Source organism: Notamacropus eugenii, chromosome 2, assembly GCF_028372415.1.
Source record: "Notamacropus eugenii isolate mMacEug1 chromosome 2, mMacEug1.pri_v2, whole genome shotgun sequence".
NCBI lineage: Eukaryota > Metazoa > Chordata > Mammalia > Diprotodontia > Macropodidae > Notamacropus > Notamacropus eugenii.
The window spans coordinates 428488286-428512573 of NC_092873.1; the positions used below are offsets into that span (position 1 = coordinate 428488286).

General features: G+C 37.0%; 1 protein-coding gene and 1 pseudogene across 4 annotated transcripts in view; one reads left to right on the top strand and one right to left on the bottom strand.

Annotated features, from left to right (window-relative positions):
• SYT14 (synaptotagmin 14) overlaps positions 1–24288 on the bottom strand; it is a 261665-nt gene that overhangs the window by 82923 nt on the left and 154454 nt on the right. The window contains exon 6 of one of the 4 annotated variants that reach the window (XM_072647930.1): positions 1198–1330. The exons of the other annotated variants lie outside the window; for them this stretch is intronic. Within the exon in view, the coding sequence (XP_072504031.1) occupies positions 1296–1330 (35 nt within the window). The 3' untranslated portion in view covers positions 1198–1295. Of the gene's footprint in view, positions 1–1197; positions 1331–24288 lie in introns of those variants that run through there. 4 annotated transcript variants of the gene reach the window in all.
• The window catches only part of LOC140521993 (acyl-coenzyme A diphosphatase NUDT19-like), a 44845-nt pseudogene continuing 24271 nt past the window's right edge, over positions 3715–24288 (top strand).

Below are 24288 nucleotides of genomic sequence, written 5' to 3' on the forward strand. Positions count from 1 at the left end.
ACTATATCTTTTTTGAAAGCTTATCTCTAAGAGAAAAAAATTTAATAACAAACCACATTTAAATGCAGATATTAAAAATCATGTGTATACAGCAGTATAAACAGTTGAGTCACATGCTTCTCCATAATCAAGTGAACAAAATCAACATAATACAAAACTGATTATTATTTAATACAAATAATAGCTTTTGGAGTTATACTAGGTAATCTTAGCCAATATATGCTCTATCATTTCAATATTAAGAAATGCTTAATATTTGCAACTCTCTTTAGACTAAAGTATAAATCATTCATGCAAATAATAAAAGAATGAATTGTGTAAAAAATGAGGAATACATGCAAATATTACTTCACATTTTTACTGGAAAATAAGGACTAACAGAGGTATAACTTTTAAGGTTAATTCATCTCTATAACTCACTATCATTAATGCCAGCTGAGGACAGTATCTCTAAATGGGTAAAGTAGGTTTTAAATAGGTGTCTTTAACCAATTGATGGGCAAACAATGATCTTGTCTGTTGCTACAGCTCTGCAGATTCCTTTCTGACTTGATTAGATCTGCTATGGATGCCTGACCTTAGCCTTGCAATTAGAAAGTGATCAGCTCTGATCTTCTTGGGAAATCAAACCCCCATGATCCATGACATCAAACTTCCAGGCCTCATCATTTTTTGGACTAAACCCCGTCCCTCCTCAAACCCAATCTGCAATAGTTGTTGAGCTGGGCTTTGATATTTGCGAGTTACAAGTCCTCCTAGAGAAAGAGATTTCTAAGTGGAAGAAATTAGAGCTGTGTATATATATATATATACACACACATATAGATGTAGTTTTCCCTCTGGATTACCTTTCCACCCCCAACTTGTACTCATGGGTTGAATCCTCATAGAACAACTACCACCAAGTCAAAGGTTTTTGTGGGTTCTCATTTATAAAACTATACAGGTGTGCTTTACATTTAAGAGAAAACAAAATGAGTTTAAAACAAAAGCATTTATTAAGATGGTATCACAAGAACAGTCACTATCAAACACTCCCTCCATAAACCTATGGCATTTTCTCCTACACATGAAGAGTCAACTCACATCTCTAAGACTATGGGATCCCAATGTTCTTTCCGTTATTGTAGTGTCCTGCCGCTACTCCTCTTGAGTAGGGTGGCTCTGCTAGGTGGATCATTCAGTGGAGATCCCTGAATCTGTTCCTTTCCATAGTTCAGCACTTAATGGCCAGGTCTGGCTCTTTGTTTATCTTGACTGTTCAGAGCACTCCCTGCTGCATGTGACATCTTTCGTTAAGCAAGAAGCAAACTTTTCCCTCTGCTGCCACCTGGGAGAGGTATAAGCAAAAGACAAAGAGTGATCCCTCCTTAAAAACTGGATTCTTCCTCTGTAGGTGGCTTTCTTCACTGCTACCAGTTTGCACACGTCTTAGAACCATTTCCTGCCTCAATTGACTCCTTATAGAGTATGACTTATATGGGTCATATCACTTAGAGGCTTTTTTCCTTCACTCATCTCACACAGAGAAGCGACCCTCCTCCTCACATTGATGGAAATCCCTCTACTTGTGCAAGTAATTCCACAGGTAATCTTGTCTCCTGCAGCAGATTTTGCCCTCTGTCATCCCCATTCTCTCATTTATCTTCAATCTCTCCTTCTACTGGCTCCTTCCCTGCTGACTACAAACATGCCCATGTCTCCTTCATCCTCAAAAAACCCTGACTTGATCCTTCCATCCCCTCTATCATCCCATATCTCTTCTGTCCTTTGTGGCCAAACTCCCTGAGAAGGACATCTGCAATAGGTACCTCTGTTTCCTCTCCTCTAGTTCTTCTTAACTCTCTACAATGTAGTTTCCAACTTCATCATTCAACCTAAATGACTCTCCAAAGTTATAAATGATAGTCTAATTTCTAAATCCAATTTTTTTCCTCAATCTTCATTCCTCTTGACCCCTTTGCAGATTATGACACTGTCGATCACCTTCTTCTCCTTGATAATCTCTTCTCTCTAGGTTTTTGGGACCACTCTCTCCCGGTTCTCCTATTTATGTGACTGCTCCTTTTCCCAGTCTCTTTTACTGGATCCTCATCCCAGTTATGTCCAGCCACTGTGCATGTCCCACAGGGCTCTCTGTCCTGGGCCGCCTTCTCTTCTTTATACTGTTTCACTAGGTGATCTCATCAGCTCCCGTAGATTTAATTGCCAAGTCCATTCTGACAATTCTCAAATCTACTTATCCAGCCCTAATCTCTTGGCTGACCCCTGGTCTTGCATCTCTAATTGCCTTCCAAACATCTGGAACTAGATGTCTAGTAGATATCTTAAACTCAATAGGTCCAAAACTGAATTCATTATCTTTTCCCTGAAATACTTCACCTTTCCAAACTTCCCTATTACTACTGAAGGCATCATTATCCAGTCTTCCAGGCTCACAACCTAGTCATCCTTTTTAACTCTTCACTATCTTTCACCAATATGTTGACAGGGCTTATTGATTTCACCTTTGCAACATCACTTGAATACATCCTCTTTTTTGCCCTGATACCAACACCATTCTGGTACAGGCCCTCATCACCTCATACCTAGAGTACTAAGATAGTCTACTGGTTGATTTGCCTGTCAAAGTCTCTCCTCACTTTAGTCACTAAAGTGATTTTCCTAAAAACAATAGGTCAGACCAGTGACTCTTCTCTCTACTCAAGAAATTCAAGTGACTCCCTAATACCTCTAATACCAAAACCAAAATCTTCTGTTTGGCATTTCAAAGCCCTTCATAATCTATCCCCTCACACCCCTACCTTTCCAGCCTTCTTATATCTTACCACACCCCTGACCTCCAGCAACCTACTAATGACTGAACCAGTAATATCGGTCTCCTGATTGTTGCATAAGCAAAAAACTCATTCTCTCATTTCTGGACATTTTCTCTCACAGCTTCCCACACCTGGAATACTCTTACTCACCTCTGCCTCCTGGTTTTTCTGACTTCCTTGAAGCACCAGCTAAACTCTCATCTTTTACAGAAAACCTTTCCTGATCCCTCTTAATTATAGTGCCTTCTCTCCACTGATTATTTCTATTTATTCTGCACAAATTGTTTATATGTATTTGCTTGCATGCTGTCTACCCCTATTAGATTTTGAGCTCTCTGAAGGCAGGGACAGTCTTTTGCCTTTCTTTGTACCCCCAATACTTGATATAGTGCTTGACACATATAGTAGGGTGCTTAAAAATGCTTACTGACTTTCTGAAGAATGTCCTTTTTAAAGGGGCACCATCAACCACTCCTTAGCTAGCCAAAGTTAGCTATACTATAATTTTATAAATTTTGATCACATAACTTCTTCACAATTCATAAAAGAGGAAGAGGGAGCACATTTTAAATTGCACCTCATTATCTGTTACCTGTTTTGTATCTTCTATAATAAACCAAATTGGGAGAAATAAATTGATCAGAGATATCCTAATTAACTTCCATATTCACTTCTCTGTTCTGACACAGATGTGCAATGTTTACATTCATATACATACCACCAACATATATCTGTGTATATGTGTATGAACATATATAGAACTATTTCAGTGTATGTAAGCTGTTCTATCTTGCATCTCAGAGTACTTAAGGATGCCTAGCTTAAGAACTCTCCCTATAGACTGCTTGTAAACAAATAAATAATTGTGACTTGGGTATATCTGATCCTAGACACAATGAGTCTTCTTTTTCCAACCAAGTTTGGTGTTGTGACTGAGAATGACAATCTCCTGCAGAAGCTAGCTTTTCAGAATGGGTCGCTGTCTCCTAAAACCCTGTTGCCACCTGAAGAGGTAAGGGGTCTTTAGAAATCTTTTTTGAGGTTTTCAGTAATGAAACTGGTTTACCAGCCTGCTTTTCATTTGAAGGTCATTTGTTGTTCGGTGTGTCAAGCTCATTGCTTTAGTAAAAAAGAAAAAGTGGTATTAGCACTAAGGTCAATACAGTGTCTTGTTTTCCCCAAACAAAATGAAATCTTAACTTGCAGGAAAAAAAGAGTTGGGACTGAGGGAGTATATGATTCTTCCTTCTTTCCTAACTAGACCAACCATATGTAGACTAAGTTTGCAAATAATTTTTGCAGATTTTTCAACCAATTGTGAACTGAATTATCTTTATCTGTGTATGTCTGCTGCCTGAATGAATATGCTTTTAAATGAATTAAAGTGGCTTTCTGACTTTCTCTTCCTTGAGCTTATGTGAGTCCATGTAAATTTAAACATGAGAGCTGAAAGTTTTGCCATTTCCAGGAAATAGTGACACTTGTATGCTAAATATGGATACACTATGATTATGGGTCCTTGCAAGTTTTGGTATTAAGGAATCAGTTAAACATTTTAATAAGAAAGGATCTTTTGATCTGGATCAGGGGTTGGCCAACTATAAATAGGTCCACTACCTATTTTTACATGGCTCACAGACAGGTTTTTACATTTTCAAATGGCTGGGAAAAAACTAAAAAAACCCCCATATTTCATGATGTAAAATTCAAATTTCAGTGTCCAATAAGTTTTATTGGAACATAGCCACACTTACTCATCTGCATATTGTTTATGACTGTTACAACATGCAGAGTTGAGTAATTGTGACAGACCAGAGACTGTATGGGACACCTGCTTGTCATATTACAAACATCAGTGATACAGTCATAATTCAAGGGCCATGCATATTATTGTAACATGACTTTTTAACTTATTTTATTTTTATTATCTATCGTCAAAATGAGAAGACAAAAGTGGACTTGAAATATCTTGCTTTTAAGGAACAGTGAAATGTGAATTATTTTATCAAATTAGATGGCAAAGCATTGCGTTTATTATGGTATAATATGGTAGCTGTGCTAAAAGAATACATACAATATATGTCAACATTATAGGCTAAACACATATCACAGTATTCTTAACTCACAGGAAAGCAACAGTCAGAAAAATCAGAAAATTTTAAAAGGACTATCTCATCACAGCAGAATTTCTTAACACAAATAAAAACGAAAATAAGGCTAAAAGCAAAGTAAGTTTCCAGGTGGCTTATTTGTTAGCCAAGAATGAAAGCTGTTTACAGATGGTGAGGTAATTAAATCATATTTGATTGCATCAGCTGAGGAAATGTGTCCAGAGAAAATAAACTTGTTTAAGACTATCAGCCTTTTGGCTCAATTAAAATCATATGCTCATGGATTGAAATCAGTATTTGGCAATACCTATCTGTGGGAAAAGACATTGTCAAAGATGAAATACATAAAATTTCATTATCAACATTAACAACAGATCAACATTAACAAATAAACATTTGAAATCAACTGTGATGATAGGGCACGCTAACTTTGAACCTCTATTAAGTGAAATGTTATCCCCCAAAGAAAAATCCATTCTTCTCATTAGTAGAGCTGTATTAACAAAACAAGGCAAAATAAATGTACTCAATTTTTATTATATTTTGAATTTTATCAGCAAAATATTGGTGGAAATTTGTTTTTTCTGTTATTAAATAAGTACCTACATAATACCCTCAGTTTTGCCTCTTGGCCCACAAAGCTTGAAATATTTACCATCTGGACAGAAAAAGTTTGCTGATCCTTGATCTAGATAAAATAAAGCACTTTAAAATGGAATTTGAAGGACTCTCCAACAAAAACAAAATAAACACCTAATTTGGCTTATTTAAAAAAATAAAATAAAACTAGGTGAGGGAAAAGCCCATTTGCAAGAGACAAAGCAGAGAAAAAACAATCTTTTTTTCACAGTCTGTTTAAAACAGATTTTCATTCTCTCTGAGACAGGGAAAAAACCTGCCAGAACCTAAAGGGAATGCCTCAAGAACTAAGAATCAATAGCAGCCACCTCTCTTTAAGGCAGAAAGACAGCAATAAGACCCAGAGTGGATTCAAAACAAATGGCAGCTAAATCTTGTGTTATCTTTTTGGTTGTAAGGATGGATGACAGCAAAAGTGTTTGTTTTTCATCTTTTATCTATGCCCATTTATATACAGTTACTTTTGTTGAGTGGAAAGGGAAAGATTGCCCATGATAAAATTGGAGTTAGTTTAAAAAAAATGGGGATTTTTCAGTAATGAAACTTGCTTAAAGTAGGTTTTTCTCTTTTTCTATATCTTGAAATAACTTCACTCTTCTCTATTCTTTTACTCCATTCTCCAATGAAGAAATGGCTCTTCTTGCCATGGCCAACCTTTCTATGGGGATCAAAGAATTAACTTAGTATTTTGTTTTCCGTTTTTTGCACAGCTGAGGCTATTTATTATTCCTTGTTGCCATAGGGGAGAATGGGGCCATGGACACATGGGCATGTTTCACAGCCATGTTGTTCGACCAAATAGAGTATGGTTCATCCATTTATAGCATTACAACTGTACTGAGAAGACAAAGGATAAATTTGGAGTATTTAAGAGCTTAAAGACAAATGAAGGTAGGAGAAGTGGAAGAGGGATATACAAATTTAGGAGAGTGATGAAGGTATAGTTGGAAGGGCAATGTAAACAAATATTCTAAGAAACAATACTTTGGGAACAGAAGCTTTCCACTGTCCTATATTCTTTCCCTTGAGAATGAATTTCCCTATAGCTTATTCAGGCTGCCAATAGCGAGCCTATTCACAGGCTTTTACCTTGCAGATATGCAGAAACATAACAAAATAAGACACAAACAGGACATGGATTCCACATGCACTTAACCTACTCCCATCCCAACTTCTCCAATGGACTGCTTCTACAATCATCCCTCCTGCTCTGTCATCTCTACCTAAGAGTTCTTTCTCAGATGCCTACACATAAAACCAAATCTCCTCCAACCTGAAAGAAAACTTTATTAGAACCCTCAAGTCATCATCCTGTTTCCTTTCTTGCAAGTCAGACTCCCAGAAAAATGACATTTCTGCCCATTGCTCTTATGTTGTCATTTCTCCTCTCATTTCCCAAACCGACTTCATCCTACGGATAAAACTGTTCTGCCTTATCTCTTAGCCATCACACCTGAGGCCCTCATGCTTCTTGATCTCTCTGTAGCATTTGATATTAATTACCACTTTCTCCTAGATGCCCTCTCCTTTCTCAGATTTTATGACACTGCTCTCTCTTGGTTCTATTTCTACCTGTCTGACAGCTCCTCAGTCTCCTTTTGTTGATTCATCTTCAGTATCCTATCTTCTAATATCTCCCAATGCTCTGTCCTCGGCCTTCTACTTTCCCTCCACTCTCCCTTGTTTAGTGTTTTTGTTGAGTTCCAAGAGTTAAATTATTATCTCTACACAGTTGACTCACAAATACATACATACGCACACATACATGTGTTTATGTATACATATACACATACTTTCTCTGTCTCTCTATATAATATATATAGATCTACATAGATAAGCAGATCTTTATCTATTCACCTTTCCACTTATCTACCTTTCTAGTTTCTTTGCTAAGCTCCAGCTGTACAATGCCAATCATCTAATAGATATTTAATGTGGGCAGCTAAGTGGCTCAACAGATAAAATGCAGGAGTCAGGAAAATCTAAATCCAAATCTGTTCGTAGACACTTACTAGCTATGTGAACCTGAGCAAGTCATTTAACCTGTTAATGAGGATAATAACAACACTGACTTTGTAGGGTTGTGAGGCTCAAACGACATAATGCTTGTAAAGCACTTAGCACAGTGCCTGGTCCACAGTAGGTGCTCTCTCTGTCTTTCTTTCCACATATGTATGTATTGCATGTGTATGTGTGTGTGTATATATATATATATGTACATATATATATATTTTACACACATAAACACATACATTCTTAAATACACACACACACACATATATGCTTATTCCTGTTCCCTTCCACTCTGGCCTATTTCAAAGTGTAAAACTCAATCTGTTCAAAACTGAACTCATTATCTTTCTCTCCAAAACTACCTCCCTTTTGAAATTCCTTATTTCTGTCAAGGGCATAACCATCCTTCCAGTTAAAGGTTCACACTCCTTGGCATTATCCTTGAATTTTCACTATCCCTTATACCACATATTCAATCATTTGTTAAATCTTGTCATTTCTACCTCCACAATATGTCCTACATATGTCCCCTTCTTTCCCCTTTACTTGCATGGCTACCACTCTAACTCAGGCCCTCATCATCTCTTGCTTGGATTATTGCAACAACTCCTAACCGGTCTCCCTGAAGTAATCCATTCATTATACGGTGGCTAAAGTGATTTTCCTAAAGTGTAAGTCTAACTGGCTGATTCAGAATTTTCCCACCTTCTAAAAGTATAATGGATAGTGTCATGGGTCTACACTGATCTGGTGACCAGACATGAGTAACATACTGATCTCTTGGCTTCATTAATCACACTGAAAACTTCCCTGCTAGGGGCCCCAGCTAACTGGAATCCTAATGTAGCTCTAGTCCTTGATACCCTGTGAACTATACAGAATTGGGTGGCTAAGCTGTTCCAGAATGTGCAACAAACCAGGTTGAGCATCAAACTAGGCTATTAAGAGTATAAATGATGTCCCATGCAAGGATTTCCTGAACAGATAAGAGAATGGATCTGGATTGTTGGTAGAAAAAAGGGAAACTTATAAGTGATCATGTAGCACCTTGGTATGGAAATGTCCCAATTCCTCTCTTTCTGAATCTCTGAGAATTGAAACCTACCAGCTCTTAGTGGTCACCTATTAGTTTTGTCACTGGAAATTTCCATCCTACATTTAGATTATCCTCAGGGAAGAAACAGGCATACCAGGAGCTCCTCAAAACTGTGAGCCAGTTCACTATTGTCCTGAGTGACCTAGCCTAGGTGAAACGGAGAGGAAGAATATGGGTCATTCCCCTATACTTAATAAATTCAATGGCTCCATGTTAACTCAAAGCAAAAGAAAAACTCCCACTTTACATTTAAAGTCCTTTACAATGTGACTTTATGCCAGTCTTTCTAGCTTGTACAAAAATGCTCTCCTTCATACATTCTATGTTCCTCACAAACAGTATTCCACCTCAAACCTCCAGTGCTGTCCTTCATGCTTAGGATGCATACCTTCCTTAGTTCTGCCTTTAAAACCCCTAGATTTGTTCAAAGTTCAGCTTGAATGCCACCTCTATTAAGAGGGAGATACCTTAATCCTTCCATATGTTAGTATCATTATCCTCCCCTCAATGAAGTTGCCTTGAATTTACTTATGTGTACATATTGCTTCCTTTGATATAATTTAAGCTCCTTAAGAGGAAAAAAAGAGTTTAATTCTTTATATCACCAGTGCCTGACACACAGTAAGCACTTAATAAATGCCTCTTGCCTGACTGAGCCATGCTGTCTCTGAATAATGCTATACAATTTAACCTATTATTCAATCATGATGATGATTCTACAAAAGTGCATCCTTGCAATTCAGTACCACCAACAAAGTCACTCTTCATTCTGGGTGAGTTTTTTAGTATGTAGGAGCATCCTTAACTGACAATAATGACTGATTTAAGCACTGTTAGGGATGCCTAGGTGTTCATGCAAATAGAAAAATAAATCAGCCAACTGAATGATTCCCTTTTCACAAAATCTCTCCTCTGTGAAAATGAATAAATAACACACTATTCATGATCTGTTGTTTAATATTTAATATTATCACAATGTGATAAATATAAGACTTGACATTTCCAAACAAAAAACCTCAAATCTTTATAAGAAATGTAACTTAAATACTTTACCACTTAAAGGAAAGACAGTATAATCTCAATAAGTCAATAAATATTTATTAGGTGCCTATTATATGTCAGGTACTGTACTAAGCCCCGAGGATACAAGTACAAATAAAAACTGCCCTTCAGGAGTTTACAATCTAACAGAGGGAGAGAGCACACAAAAAGAAGCTGGAAAAGGGAAGGGAAAGAGAAGGTACCTGGGGCAGGGTCAGGATGAAATGATGGAGAAGCACAAAGTTCAAGAACGTAGCCTGGTGGTAAATAGATGACTGTCCTGTCTCCTTAAATGGAGGTTTTGGAGTTCGTGGCCCTTTCCTTCAAAGAAGTAGAAGAGGGCACTAATGCAGTATGACTCCCAAGGCCAATTTAACCTTGCAAGATAATCTACTGCAAATCTGTCCAAATAACAATGATCTTGGGGTGTATGTGTGTGTGTGTATTTAAGTTCCCATAAGCTTCATAAGATCATATTTTTATATTAATAAGGGGCTTTTAAATCTCTGGGTTAAGTGTTCATTTTACAAAGGTGGAAACAGATTCCTACAGAAGTTAAATTACTTGGCCACGGTCACATAGCCAGTAAGATTCAAAGACAGGATCCGAACTCAGGTATTAGCGACTCCAAGTCTGACTCTCTGTCCCCTATATCATGCCTTATAGGATGATCTTTATAAAAAGAGATGAAATCATAAAAATACAGCTCTTGCTTCTACTACTACCACTACCACTACAATTACTAGTGATGATGCAAATCAGGATGCAGGGCAATCACATGTAAGTCAGCCATGCATTAGGGAGGCATAGGGAGAAAGGCTTAGGCAACAGGAATTGTGAAAACACTTCTGAGAAATTATGCCTAGGAAGATACAGTCGTTTACACCCATCCTTGGAAAATATCCTGCCAAGGTAAGTGAACTTATCCACAGTATTCAAAATTTCTCCATTTGCCATAATCAGTGGTTCCACATATGGACGGTGTGGTGCTAGCTGGGGGAGAATATTTTCTCTTGGTGTTAATCATCAGGCCAAAATTCACACAAGTGACAGAAAATTGATCCATACTTTGTTGCATCTTGGTCTCAGATCCTGCACTGAATGCACAAACATCTGTGAACAGAAAAGTCACACACCAACTTTCCCTCTACTTTATTCTTGGCTGTAGTCTTTTCAAGTCAAATAATTTACTGTTAGCTGACCTTGATGCCATTTTCATGCTTGTTAAAAGTGTATGACGACACTGCTGTAAACATCATGCTAAAAAGCATGAGAACAAACAGACAGTCCTGATTACTCCACTGATGACTGGGAAAGTGCAGAAGCACCATCCACTACCCAGAACCTGTGCAAGCATGCTGTCATGGAACTGGTGTACACTACTGATTAACTTTTCTGGGTAACCAAATTTTTCCATGATCTTCCACAAACCCTCACCAATGAAAGTACCCAAGGCCTTGGTCAGATCAGTGGATGCTGTGTAGACAGACACTTCTGTTCTGCACCTGGCATTTCTCCTAGAGTCATGGGAGGCTCTGGCACAGGACCACCTAGCATGGTGCATCCACATTAAAGAAGTCACTCAGCAAAGGAGAATTGCAGTAGCTTGAAAGAAACATGCGATGAGCAAATTTAGAGACATCTTCACTCCAAATGTTCATAAGGATTACTGATGCCTGACCTGTGGTACAGCCGTCTGAGCAGTCAGTCAGACACAGACGCTGACATAAGTGATATCATGTGAGTCTTCAAGCAAGGAGGACAACAACCAACCAATTGACACCCAAGATTTAAAACAAATTTGAGCAATAGGAGATTGATGATGGTTGGACTGGACAAAGAATAGTATGCTTTGGGATAATATGGATATTATCTGGGTTTGGTTTTCAAGCAAGAGTGAGGAATCAGTGCATGTGGAGGTCAAGGCAGGATTATAATCAGGGAAAAAATACCAATGATGAAAGAGAGGATTTCCAGTTTCTGCTGATGTTCCTCAGAATAAAGAAGGTTCAGGTCTCTGTCCTCACAGTTACCTGAGATTTAAATACACTCCATTAACAATTATCTGCGTCTGTGGGTTATGAACACATCTGGTTAAAATGCTAACTCAAATTCCATAAAGAAAAGTAAAAGACAGTCCATGCTATCGAGGAGCTCACAATATAATGTGAGAGGCAACATTAAAATAACTATGTATGGGGCTAATGTGAAAATATGCTTAATGTGAATGTATATATAGAGTCTATATCGGATTGCATGCTGTCTTGGATGGGGGTGGGGGGGGAAGGGGAGAAAATTTGGAACTCAAAAGCTTGTGAAACTGAATGTTATAAACTAAAAACAAATAAATAAATAAATAAAAACTATGAACAAGCAACATATATATACATACACACACACACACGATAAACTATAAATAACCAATAGAGGGAAGAATCCAGAATTAAGAGGGTTTGGGTTGGGGAAGGCTTCCTGAAGACCCCCTACTTGGGGCATGAAAAAAGGCAGGAAGGCTAGGACATGGAGGTAAGAAAGGAAAACATTCCAGGTGCGGGACAATAGCCAATGAAAATACCCAGAGTGTCTTGTCTGGGGAACATTAAAGAGGTGTGTGCGTGCGTGCGTGCGTGTGTGTGTGTGTGTGTGTGTGTGTGTGTGCACCTGTATAAGGTATAAGGTATAAGGTATAAGAAGACTGGATAGGTAGGAGGGGGTTAGGCTATGAATGTCTTTGAATTTCAAATGAAGGATTTCATTTTTGATCGTGGAGGTGACAGGGAACCACTGGAATTTACTGAAAAGAGAGGGAAGGGAGAAGGAAATAAACAATTATGTAGTATCTGTTATGTGCCAGGCACTGTGATAAGCACTTTACATATATTATACTGCAATTTAATAGAAAAATCAACAAAAGGAAAAATATATTACTAAACAAATTGCTGAAAAAACAAGTAAAAGATGTCAGGTGTCTTCTAAATGAAATGCTAAAAAATATACATTTTTTTCAGGACTATATGGAAATTTTATTAAAATTAACTATGTATTTTTAGGGCACAGAGATAGTACAAACAAATATAAAAAGTAAAAAAACCAGTAAATTCATTATTTATAGGCCATAATACTGCAAAAATAGTAATCCAGGACCATAAACAAAAGACACCAATCCAAATGGAGACTTAACAATAAAATCCTGAATAATGAGTAAGCCAAAGAACAAATCATAGAAATAATAATCATGTGAAAGAAAATGGTAACAATGAAATAAATTATTAGGGTTAAGCTAAAACAGTACACAAGTGAAAATCATATCCTTTTGCATTACTAACATAGAAAATGAGATGATTAATGAACTGATTATGCATTTTAAAAATTAGGAAGTCAACAAATAAGCAAATCTAAAATAAACACTAGAGAAAAGATAATTTAAAATCAAAAGAGAAATTAAAAAAACTAGAAACTAATAAATGACAAATTAAAAGGTGACTATTTTAAAAGACCAATAAAATTTCTAAACATTATACCATTCTGATTAAAAGGAGGGCAGAAAATGAAATTAATAAAATAAAGGAATAAGGTAAAATCATAACAAAATGATAAGAAATAAAAAGAATAATCAGATCCTATTTCTGAATAGTCAAGAACAGTTATGCTAACAAAACTTAGAACACACAAAAAGGAATATCTTGAAAACATAAATCACTCAAACAGACGACCAAATAGAGATCATAAGTAAGACAACCTCAGAAAAGGAAATAGAACTAACTATAGAACTACCAAAATATGGAAGGAAGGAAGGGAGGGAGGGAGGAAGGAAGGAAGGAAGGGAGGGAGAGAAGGAGAGAAGGAGAGAAGGAGAGGAGAGAAGGAGAGAGAGAGAGAGAGAGAGAGAGAGAGAGAGAGAGAGAGAGAGAGAGAGAGAGAGAGAGAGAGAGAGAGAGAGAGAGAGAGAGAAAGGAAACAAACTAACTCCCGGTCCTGAGTGATTTACAGGAGAATCCTATCAAACACTTAAAGAACAATTAGGGTCCATACCACACAAATATTCTCAGAAAATTGAGAAAGAAAACACTCTACCAGAGTCTTTTTATGAGGCAAATACAGTCCCAAGACCTAAACTTGGGAAGGATAAAACACTGCAGAATGATAAACCAATATCATTAATAAATACTGATTCAAATATTTTAATAAAATTCTTTCAAACAGACTGTCAATTTATCTGAGAAATAATTCATTGTGATCAAGACATTTATATCAGCAATGAAAAGATGATTTAACATAAAGAAAACAACATAATCATATTAAAAATCAAAACCTTGAAAATTATGTCTATCTCAATAGGAAAAAAAGCCTTTGACAAAATACAACTCATTTATGCTAAAACATAAAACCCTACAAAATACAGACACAGAGGACCTTTTTATTATTAAAAAAATTATCTATTACATGCAGTGAGAATACACTGCAACATTTTCCAATAAATATGGAATAAAACAAGGATGTCTACTCTCCCTACTATTATCTGTTACAGTTCTGGAAATGCTAGCAACTGCATTGACAGGAGAAAGAAATTTAAAAATTAAAGGCATAAATACAGAATGAAGGAAGAATAGCACTTCCATATTCCATACTATATTACAAAGTGGAAGTCATCAAAATCATCTAGCATTGGTTAGAAAAAATAAAAGTGTGATCAATAGAACAGATTAGAAAAAGGAGAATTAGAAACACTCAATAATAATAACTCAATATAACCCAGTGTTCCATGAAATAGGAAACATAAATCACTTAGTAAAGAACTTCCTATTCAATAAAAACTCATGGGAAAATTGGAAAGCAATGTGGCAGAAACTAGGCTTAGACCAAAACCTTACACCATACTCCACAATACATTCTAAATGGATACTGATGTTCAATATTAAAAATTATTAGCTCTATTAAAAAGTTAGAAGAAAAGCAGATGGTGTACTTCTCTTGTGAGTTAGGTAGGAGATGTATTCCTATGCAAATAAGGGAGAGAGACAATTATAAAAGAAAAAAGAAATAACTTTGATTATGAGAAACCAAAAAGTTTCTGCACTGACAAGGGAAGTGGTTAAATGGGAAAAAAATCTTTATATCACATTTATCTAATGTTAATTTAATATGCAAGATATATAAACAATATACATAAATATCTCTCTATATATGAATAAATATTCATATGTATATATATATATATATATATATATATATACAAATAAAGATATGGAATTCCCGAAAAGATAAGCAGTCAAAGGATAAGAACTAATAGTTAGGAAAAGAAGGATTTTAAACTATTAACAACCACATGAAAAAATGCTCCAAATCACTAACAATAAGAGAAAGGAAATTCAAAACAACTCTGAGGTTTCATCAACCCTGCAAATTGGTGAAGATGAAAAAAAGATGGCTGGGAGGGATTGTGGGAAGACAGGCACACTGATCCATTGCTGGGAAAGATGTGAGTTGGTAAGATCACTTTGGAAAGCAATTTGGATTTATACAAATCAATTCACTAAAATATCCGTATCCTTTTGATGCAGAGATTCCATGACTGGACTCATAGCTCACAAAGGAAGTGACTGAGAAGAAGGTTCCTATATGGATGAAAATATTTATAGCAGTACTTTTTGTGATAGCAAAGAATTGAAAACAAAGCCAAAGCCCACTAATTAAAAAATGCCTAAAAATATTGTGGTAAATAAATGTAAATGGAACATGATTGTGCTTTAAGAAATGATGAATACAATAATACATGGAAAGATCTATATAAAATGATACAGAGTAAAGTAAACAGAGTCAAAAAAATATACACCATGACTAAAACAATATAAATGGAAAGAACTGCCCCCTCCTCAATCAAAAGAGAATGCTGCAAAAACTAAAAAGAAAATTCATGGCTTGAAAGACTGGATATCAAAATTCACTCTCAATTCATTCTTTTATAGAGGTGGAATGTCACAAGTATTGCACATATTTTCATATTTTTTCAATGTATTGATAAGTAAGCTGAGAAACCAAAAAGTTTCTGCACTGACAAGGGAAGTGGTTAAATGGAAAAAATCTTTATATCAAATTTTTTTAGTGAATATGAGGCAAGGTTCTTAGCAAAGAGTGTGGGAGGAAAGGGAACCATGGGCGCTTATGGAAGGATTACAAGTTTTGGAAAATCTTCAGTGGTAAGTGGGACAGTGAATCAGGAATATATGAAAGGACTAACTTGCCATAGGGAGGATGCAGCTGTAATCTACAGTACAGTTTCATAATTTCTTCCAGCTTCATTCAGCAGCATGTTAGTAGGAGCAAAGACAATGGCTGAGGTTTGGCATGACAAGAAGGATAAGGACGCAAGGGACTCAAAAGAAGGCCATGTAGAGTTGAAGTGGTTGACCCAGGAGTCAAGATGGAGAAGTAAAAGCCTATGCAAGATAGTGACCTAGGAAAGAGCTGAAAATAGGAGGAACTGGAGGTCATGGTGAGGACTAAGATCAAGGTTTGAGGTTGCAAGGTAGAGGGAGAAGGAGATAGTGATTAGTTAAAGGGATGTCAGAGTTTCTGAGGATGGGAATGGCACATTTGAGGATAATGTTGAAATCCAGGGTATGACTACCTCCGTGTGTAGCTGAGGTGGAATGAAGGAATAGGTCATGAGAAATGATTAAGTTGAGGAACTGTAAGGTTAGGGTATCTGTGGAAGTATTAATATGTATGTTGAAGTACAAAGAGAGGAGTGGGAGAGGAAGAAAAGAATGTGAGTCGGGCACTGAATTCACTGAAGAAAGAAGGAGACTGTCCTGTGGGTCTGTGTTTAACAAGTACCAGAATCTTGAATAGGTGGTAAATATGCACAGTGAGCAGTATGAGGGAAAATGGAAATTTCCAGTGCTGCAAAGTGTGGTCAAGGAGGCTATGTCATCAGGAGTGGACTTGGTTTCAGAGAATTCAAAAAGACTGAAGGAGTAAGAAATGAAAAAGTTTAGGGTAAAATCAAGTTTGTTATCTATGGAACAGGCATTCCAAAGAACACAATGAAAGGAATGAGTAGCTGTAAAGTGGTACTTTGTGGGGCAGGGAAAAGCTGGTGGCAGTGAGAGATAGGATTAAGGTAAGAGTCATTGAGGGAGAGGGAATGGTATTGGAACAAGGTCAGCCAGTGGTTCAGGATCACTAGGATAGAAGTATGTTAATAATGAAGTCATGAACCTTAGGGCTTCAACCTTAGCTGAAAAGTGTGAGGGAAAGATACTTGCACAGGACAGCCTCAGGTGAAACAGTGGGTAGAGGTGGAGTTGGAGAAGGCCAGAGGGGGTGCTAGAAGGGAGCAAAAAGTAATGGTTATTTCAAGAAGGGCAGGGCTGAGGATGCTCCTTCCCTTTCCTGGCAGGCTCAGGCCCACTGCACTCTACATTAGCTCATATTACCCAGGATTTTCTGAAATCATCTCTTTTGTTACCTCTCACAGCATAATAATACCCCATTACATTCATATATCACCAGTCATGCCCAAATTGTCTTACAAGAAATCTAAGGCAACTACTTAGATTCTAATTCTCCCCCTCTTTTCTTTTCAGTTCCCCTTTTAATATTTTCTGGAAGATCAGGAAGTTTGTTTTGCTTCGCAGTATTTCTGTTGTTCAGTTGTCCCAGTCCTGTCCAACTCTTTGCGACAAGGACACTGGAGTAGTTTGTCATTTCCTTCTCCAGTCCATTTGACAGATGAGGAAATTGAAGCAAACAGGGTTAAGTGACTTGCCCAAGCTCACACAGGCAGTAAGTGTCTGAGACCAGATTTGAATTCAGGAAGATGAGTCTTCCTGACTCCACACTCTATCCACCGTGTCACCAACCTGCCCCAGTATTGTCAACTCTTAACTTCAGGTATTATTCTCTCTCAACTATTCTCCCTTCTTATCCTTGCTTATTTATGTTGTTTGTCATATTTTTACATCAAAATGTATGTGTGAGTATATCCAAAACTTCTCTGTGCATTTCAAATAAGGGGAGGTTCACCTGAGGTTAATAGGAATGAGGTCTCCTCACCTCCTCCTTCATGTTTGTATAATCTCACCCACATTATGGAAATAGCACGTTCCGCCCCCTTCCTCCTTTTACCTTCCCTCTTCTTTTACCTCTACAAATACAGAAAACAGAAGGCAGAGGGAAAAAGGAAGAGCAAACCAGGCAATGTAGGCAGCCAGAGAAAAGACATGGAAATAGGAAATGGAATATCATGTGAGAGAAACAGCAAGAGGCTGGCATCACTGGATCTTAGAGTTGACAGAGGAGAGTAAAGTGTAAAAAGGATGGAAGGGTAGGAAGAAGCCAGGTTGTAAAGGGCTTTAAATGCTGAATGGAGAGGGTTTCGCTTTAAATCCTAGTTGCAATATGGAACCACTGAAGCTTACTGAGTAGGGAACAAAACATGTTGTAGCAGGAGATGTAGGAAAATCAATTTGGAAGATGGCGGAGTAGAAAGACACACATATGCTAGCTCCGAACCCACAGCCCATAAAATAACTGTAAAGAAGAACTCCCAACAAATTCTAGAGCAGCAGAAGCCACAGAACAATGGAGTGGAGGAGATTTCTGTTCCAGAGAGACCTGAAAACCTGATGTGAAAGGTCCGTTGAACACCGGACCCAGAGCAGAGTCCAGCCCTGCCTTGGCCCCACGGGCACCAAGAGAAGCAGATCCCAGCAGGCTTCAGGGATAGAATCTCCAGTGGCCACACAGGTCCCTCCACCCACAGGTGACAAAGGTCGGTGAGAGGGTCTCTTTGGCTGGTCGAGAGGGGAGTGTGGTATCCCCATAACTCAGGCCGCCTTGGGAGGCAGCAGTGGGGGCAGCTGCGGACAGGGGCTCCCCAAGCAGGCAGGAGCCCAGATCCATTGTTGAAGGTCTCTGCATAAACCCCCTGAGGGAACTGAGCCCTATGTGGCGGCCCTGCCCCCACCTGAGCACCTAAACTTAATCTCACACAGAATAGTAGCCCCACCCCTGACCAAAGCCCTGAGGCTGGGAAGCAGCATTTGAATCTCAGACCCCAAGTGCTGGCTGGGAGGATCTGGAGGTGAAGTGGGTGTGAAGAGAATATTCAGAAGTCAAGTCACTGGCTGGGAAAATGCCCAGAAAAGGGAAAAAAAAATAAGACTATAGAAGGTTACTTTCTTGGTGAACAGGCATTTCCTCCTTTCCTTTCTGATGAGGAAGAACAATGCTTACCATCAGGCAAAGACACAGAAGTCAAGGCTTCTGTATCCCAGCCCACTCAATGGGCTCAGGCCAAGGAAGAGCTCAAAAAGGATTTTGAAAATCAAGTTAGAGAGGTGGAGGAAAAACTGGGAAGAGAAATGAGTAACATGCTGTCAAAGCATGAACAGCAGGTCAGCACCCTGCTAAAGGAGACCCCAAAACATGCTGAAGAAAATAACACCTTGAAAAATAGGCTAACTCAATTGGCAAAAGAGGTTCAAAAAGCCAATGAGGGGAAGAATGCTTTCAAAAGCAGAATTAGCCAAATGGAAAAGGAGCTTCAAAAGCTCACTGAAGAAAATAGTTCTTTCAAAATTAGAATGGAACAGATGGAGGCTAATGACTTTATGAGAAACCAAGAAATCACAAAACAAAACCAAAAGAATGAAAAAATGGAAGATAATGTGAAATATCTCATTGGAAATACAACTGACCTGGAGAATAGATCCAGGAGAGACAATTTAAAAATTATGGGCCTACCTGAAAGACATGATCAAAAAAAGAGCCTAGACATCATCTTCCATGAAATTATCAAGGAAAACTGCCCTGAGATTCTAGAACCAGAGGGCAAAATAAGTATTCAAGGAATCCACCAATCACTGCCTGAAATAGATCCAAAAAGAGAAACTCCTAGGAACATTGTGGCCAAATTCCAGAGTTCCCAGGTCAAGGAGAAAATATTGCAAGCAGCTAGAAAGAAACAATTCAAGTATTGTGGAAATACAATCAGGATAACACAAGATCTAGCAGCTTCTACATTAAGGGATCAAAGGGTGTGGAATAGGATATTACAGAAGTCAAAGGAACTAGGACTAAAACCAAGAATCACCTACCCAGCAAAACTGAGTATAATACTTCAGGAGAAAAAATGGTCTTTCAATGAAATTGGGGACTTTCAAGCATTCTTGATGAAAAGACCAGAGCTGAAAAGAAAATTGGACTCTCAAACACAAGAATGAAGAGAAGCATGAAAAGGTAAACAGCAAAGAGAAGTCATAAGGGACTTACTAAAGTTGAATTGTTTACATTCCTACATGGAAAGAAAAATCACTCTGGCAGCCAAGTGAAGGAGGGAGTAGGAAGAAATTTGACAAGAAGACTAAGCAAAGGCTATTGCAAGAATCTGTGCCCCAAGTTAAAAGGACCTAAACCAGCATAGTGACTGCATAAGTGTAGAGAAGGGGATGGAAACGAGAGATGTGAAGGCAGAAACAACAAGACCAAACAGACTGGCCATGTGGGTCCAGTGAGAGTCGAGAGTCAAGGGTGATCCTAAAGTTTCAGCCTCAGATGAAAGTGCTGAATAGTAATAGCAAAGGTGGAAGCAATATTTTTAGAGAAAAAAATGAAGTGATTTTTTTTTTTTGTATGATGGCTTCAAGATGCCATTGGATACCCAGGGAAGGTATATAATAGAAAGTTGGTGATAGAGATCAGATATGTAAATTTGGGAGTTATCTATATAAACATGATAACTGAATTTGTGGAAGCTTATGAGATCACTAAGAAATAGAATACAGAAAGAGTAGAAGCTATCAATATAGAATTGTTGGGTACACCCAACCAAATGCATTTAGGCTGAATATCAGATCTGTTATATACCCATTTTGGCTGGGCTGAAAAATATTTAATGCTGATGACAGGGATTTTCTATTTTTCACTCCTTTGATCTTTACCCAAATTTTCACCAACATGCTTCCCTAATCCTTATTTGAAGAGTCCTATTTCATCAGTCCTATTTCATTTTTAGCTAAGCTGTTCCTTCTAAATAGGATATATACTGCCATTGCTGTATTATAGTCATTAATCACATCCTACCAAGTCAATGCTACTTTGATGGTCAAGCCCACTATTAATAAAAAAAATACAAATAAGATAACTTCGGGGGTCTTCCTTCACATTGATAAAAATAATCATCAACAAAACTCAAATCAACTTATCTAGCCCTGTCCTCTGTCTTGTACTTTACTCTCACATCACCAACTAGATATTGTGAACTGGATGTTCTGCAGATACCTTAAACTCAATGTTTCCCAAACTGGCTCATAACCTTAGAGTCCTCTTCAACTCTTCTCTCTTGTCTCCCCTATCCAATCTGTTGCCAAGTCTTGTTTCTATCTATGTAATACTTCTTGCATATGTCTCCTTATCTCCTCTCACAAAGCTGTTGCCCTGATACAGGCCCTCAGTATCTCATGCCTGAACTCTTGCCTTATCTCCTCATTCTAGTCCATCCTTGATACTCAGCTGTCAAAGTAATCTTCCCAAAGCACAGGTCTGACCATTTCACTTCTCTATTCAGCAAACTCCAATGGCTCCCTTCTATCTATATAGATAGAATCTTCCTACATTCTACTTCATGTCACTTACTCTACAATCTAGCAGCATTGGCCTTTACTACTATTGTTTCTGCTATTGCTCAAATATAACACTCCTGCTCAGAACTCCCACCTTATGCAAGAGGCCTTTTCTAGCTCCACTCTCCTCTCCCCCACTGACAGTGCCTTATGTCAGAGATGACCTCCAATTTATCCCCTTTAAAAATCTTTTAGCTATATAGCTGTTTCAAGTTGGCTTCCCCATTAGAAAGCCAGCTCCTTGAGGGCAGTGACTATATTTGCCTCTTTTGTATCCCCAGCGCTGATGCATAGCGCCTCACACAAAACAAACAGATAATAAATGTTTTTAAAGGCATTGAAATTAAACAGTCTTCAGGGTATTAATTATAAGTTCATGTGTTTCTCAATTTGAAACTCATGAGTCAAGTTTGTACACCAAGCTCTCAAATGCACTGCTTGTGTAAGAATTATGTGGAATATAAAAACATTATTGTTCTTCTGAGTTGCACTGCAAAATAAGGAGTGACAATGTATGTAACTGGTAATTAAATAATCATACCACAGAATATTAAGAATACAGTTTAAATATTTTAGTTTCTGAAATATTTACTGAAACTTTTTATTTTCTGAAATATTTTACTTTTGTGTATTTTCTTTTGCTATTTTAAATTAAATCAAAAACTATTTATTGAGGGCTACTATGGTATATTAGATAGAAATTAATTGGAAGCATAGAAATCAGGCCAATATTTAGTAGTTATATAATGTTAGGCAAGTCATCTCATCGCTATGGACTTCATTTTCATCATTTATAAAGGAAGAATAATGCCTGCCCTGCCTACCTCATTTTGGACCAGACTTGTGATTTCATCAATGGAACTCCTAGTGAGGAGCTTCCTTTACCAAAGCAGATCAGCACCTTCACAGAGAATTACCTAACATTAAGTAATTTGCCCACGGTCACAATTACTTTCCATTTGAAGAAGAACTTGAACCCACATCTTCTGATTCTTTACAGTTTTCTATTCACAAGGCTTGCCTATTTCACAGAGCAGGAAAATGTAGATGGATCCACACAATATTGCTTTCCCTTTTATAATATCAGGGTTCAAAAGAACACTTAATCCTGTACAACTTCTAAATCATACAGTGCATCCACTTAAATCAGCACACAAAGAAAACACTCTACATGAATGATTCTAAATGAAATAGATTTGGAGGTAGTCATATCTTTGACCCAAAGGCAAAACTGACTTATGTGTAGATGTAGTTGACTTTTAAAGGGAAATGTGACATTTAGGCTAGAAGATCATGCCACTAGAGAATGATTTGTAGCATTTGGGGGAAGAACTCATTCATGAGATGTCTATCCTTTTAATAATGGTACTATACAAAAAAAGTACTTTTTTGGGTAACAATTAACAACTTCTACTTTTAAAGATGCCAGTGAATCAAACTCTAGATTACCTCTTCTTGCATACAGTAATGTTACAGTCTCATAAAATCAAAGAATTTACTGATTTATCACACCAAAGATGTTTATGCCTTCAGACTTTCAAAGGTGTCACACATCCTACTATTAATGTACTGTATTAATGGTTCCATCAAATTTTATTACTTGGAAGGATCCTATCAGAACCACTGACTTGCCTGAGAATTGAAAACTAATCTATGACTAGGCAAATTGAGCATAATCTTCATGTATTTGTGTGTATTTTTACCCTCTTCTTGCTCTGTTACCTTATTGATCTAACTACAAACTAGGGTCCTTTAGGATGAAATATTATTACAAAAAGATCTAAGGAAAAAGTTGATTAGTAACGTACTATGTAAACCCTTGATATAATTGTAATGTTGTACATATAATTTTGAATGTTTTTGTTTATGGAATTGTGTTCAAAGTCAAACGTTAAGGAGAATGTGCGCAAAACTAGCTTGATATGCTGAGGAGCATTATCTTCTGATGATGAAAAAAGGTATAGGTCTTAGACAAAGTCAAACAGCGCACTTTACATAAGATAAATTTTTGAAAAGAATAAAACAAATTCCTTCTTTGATATCTTATCAACAAACAGTACATATGATAAAAAGGAGACTGCATGTAGACAAAGAGGTCCATCCTATTAGTGCAACAGAAATTATAAATGGTATTTTTGAATGACACAGACATGTCAAGAGACACTTGTAAATAGTAAAGAAAATGTTTTTCTGGAACACAAGAGAATCAGCTGGGAAAAGCTACTTCACTCTTTAGTTCAGTGGTTAATATGGCAGGGCAGACAAATCTTATACACATATATATGTGTTCATCATGCAGCAATGCCTGCTTCACATGGGAAGCCTTGTATGAACTGATGCAAAGCGAAGCAAACAGAACCAAGAACAATTTACATGATAAAGGAAAATAACACTGAAAGACATCATAACTCTGAATAATTCAATAAAAATATTAACTGTACAAGACGGATTAATAGTTATAAAAGATTATTTAAATTAATTCTAGTCTCAGAAGGGTTGTGGTTATTAGAAAATAATTTTTTAAAAAGAATCATCGATAAAATATTTATTAAAACAAAGTAATTGCTGGTAATGAATTTTCAGTGAATATTTTAAAATTTTAAATCAAAATACATTTCAATTATAACAGATACTGGTATAATTTTATTAATTTTACTTTCTACTACATGAAATTTGTTCTTTAATATAAAATTATTACTTATAATCCCTACTGGCCTTTTATAAATATCAAGCTAAACAATTTATGTGGAGTTGTTTTTTCCTCTTTTTTTCCTTAGAATTGAACTTTGGATCTAAGAATAAAGTCCATTAATGAAGTCAAGTTCAACATGTAATACTACAATACATACATAATATATGTGATACAATACATAATAAAATAATACATAATTCAATTCTGACATGTTAAAAATGTCTAAAGACATAACATACTGATGATGCCA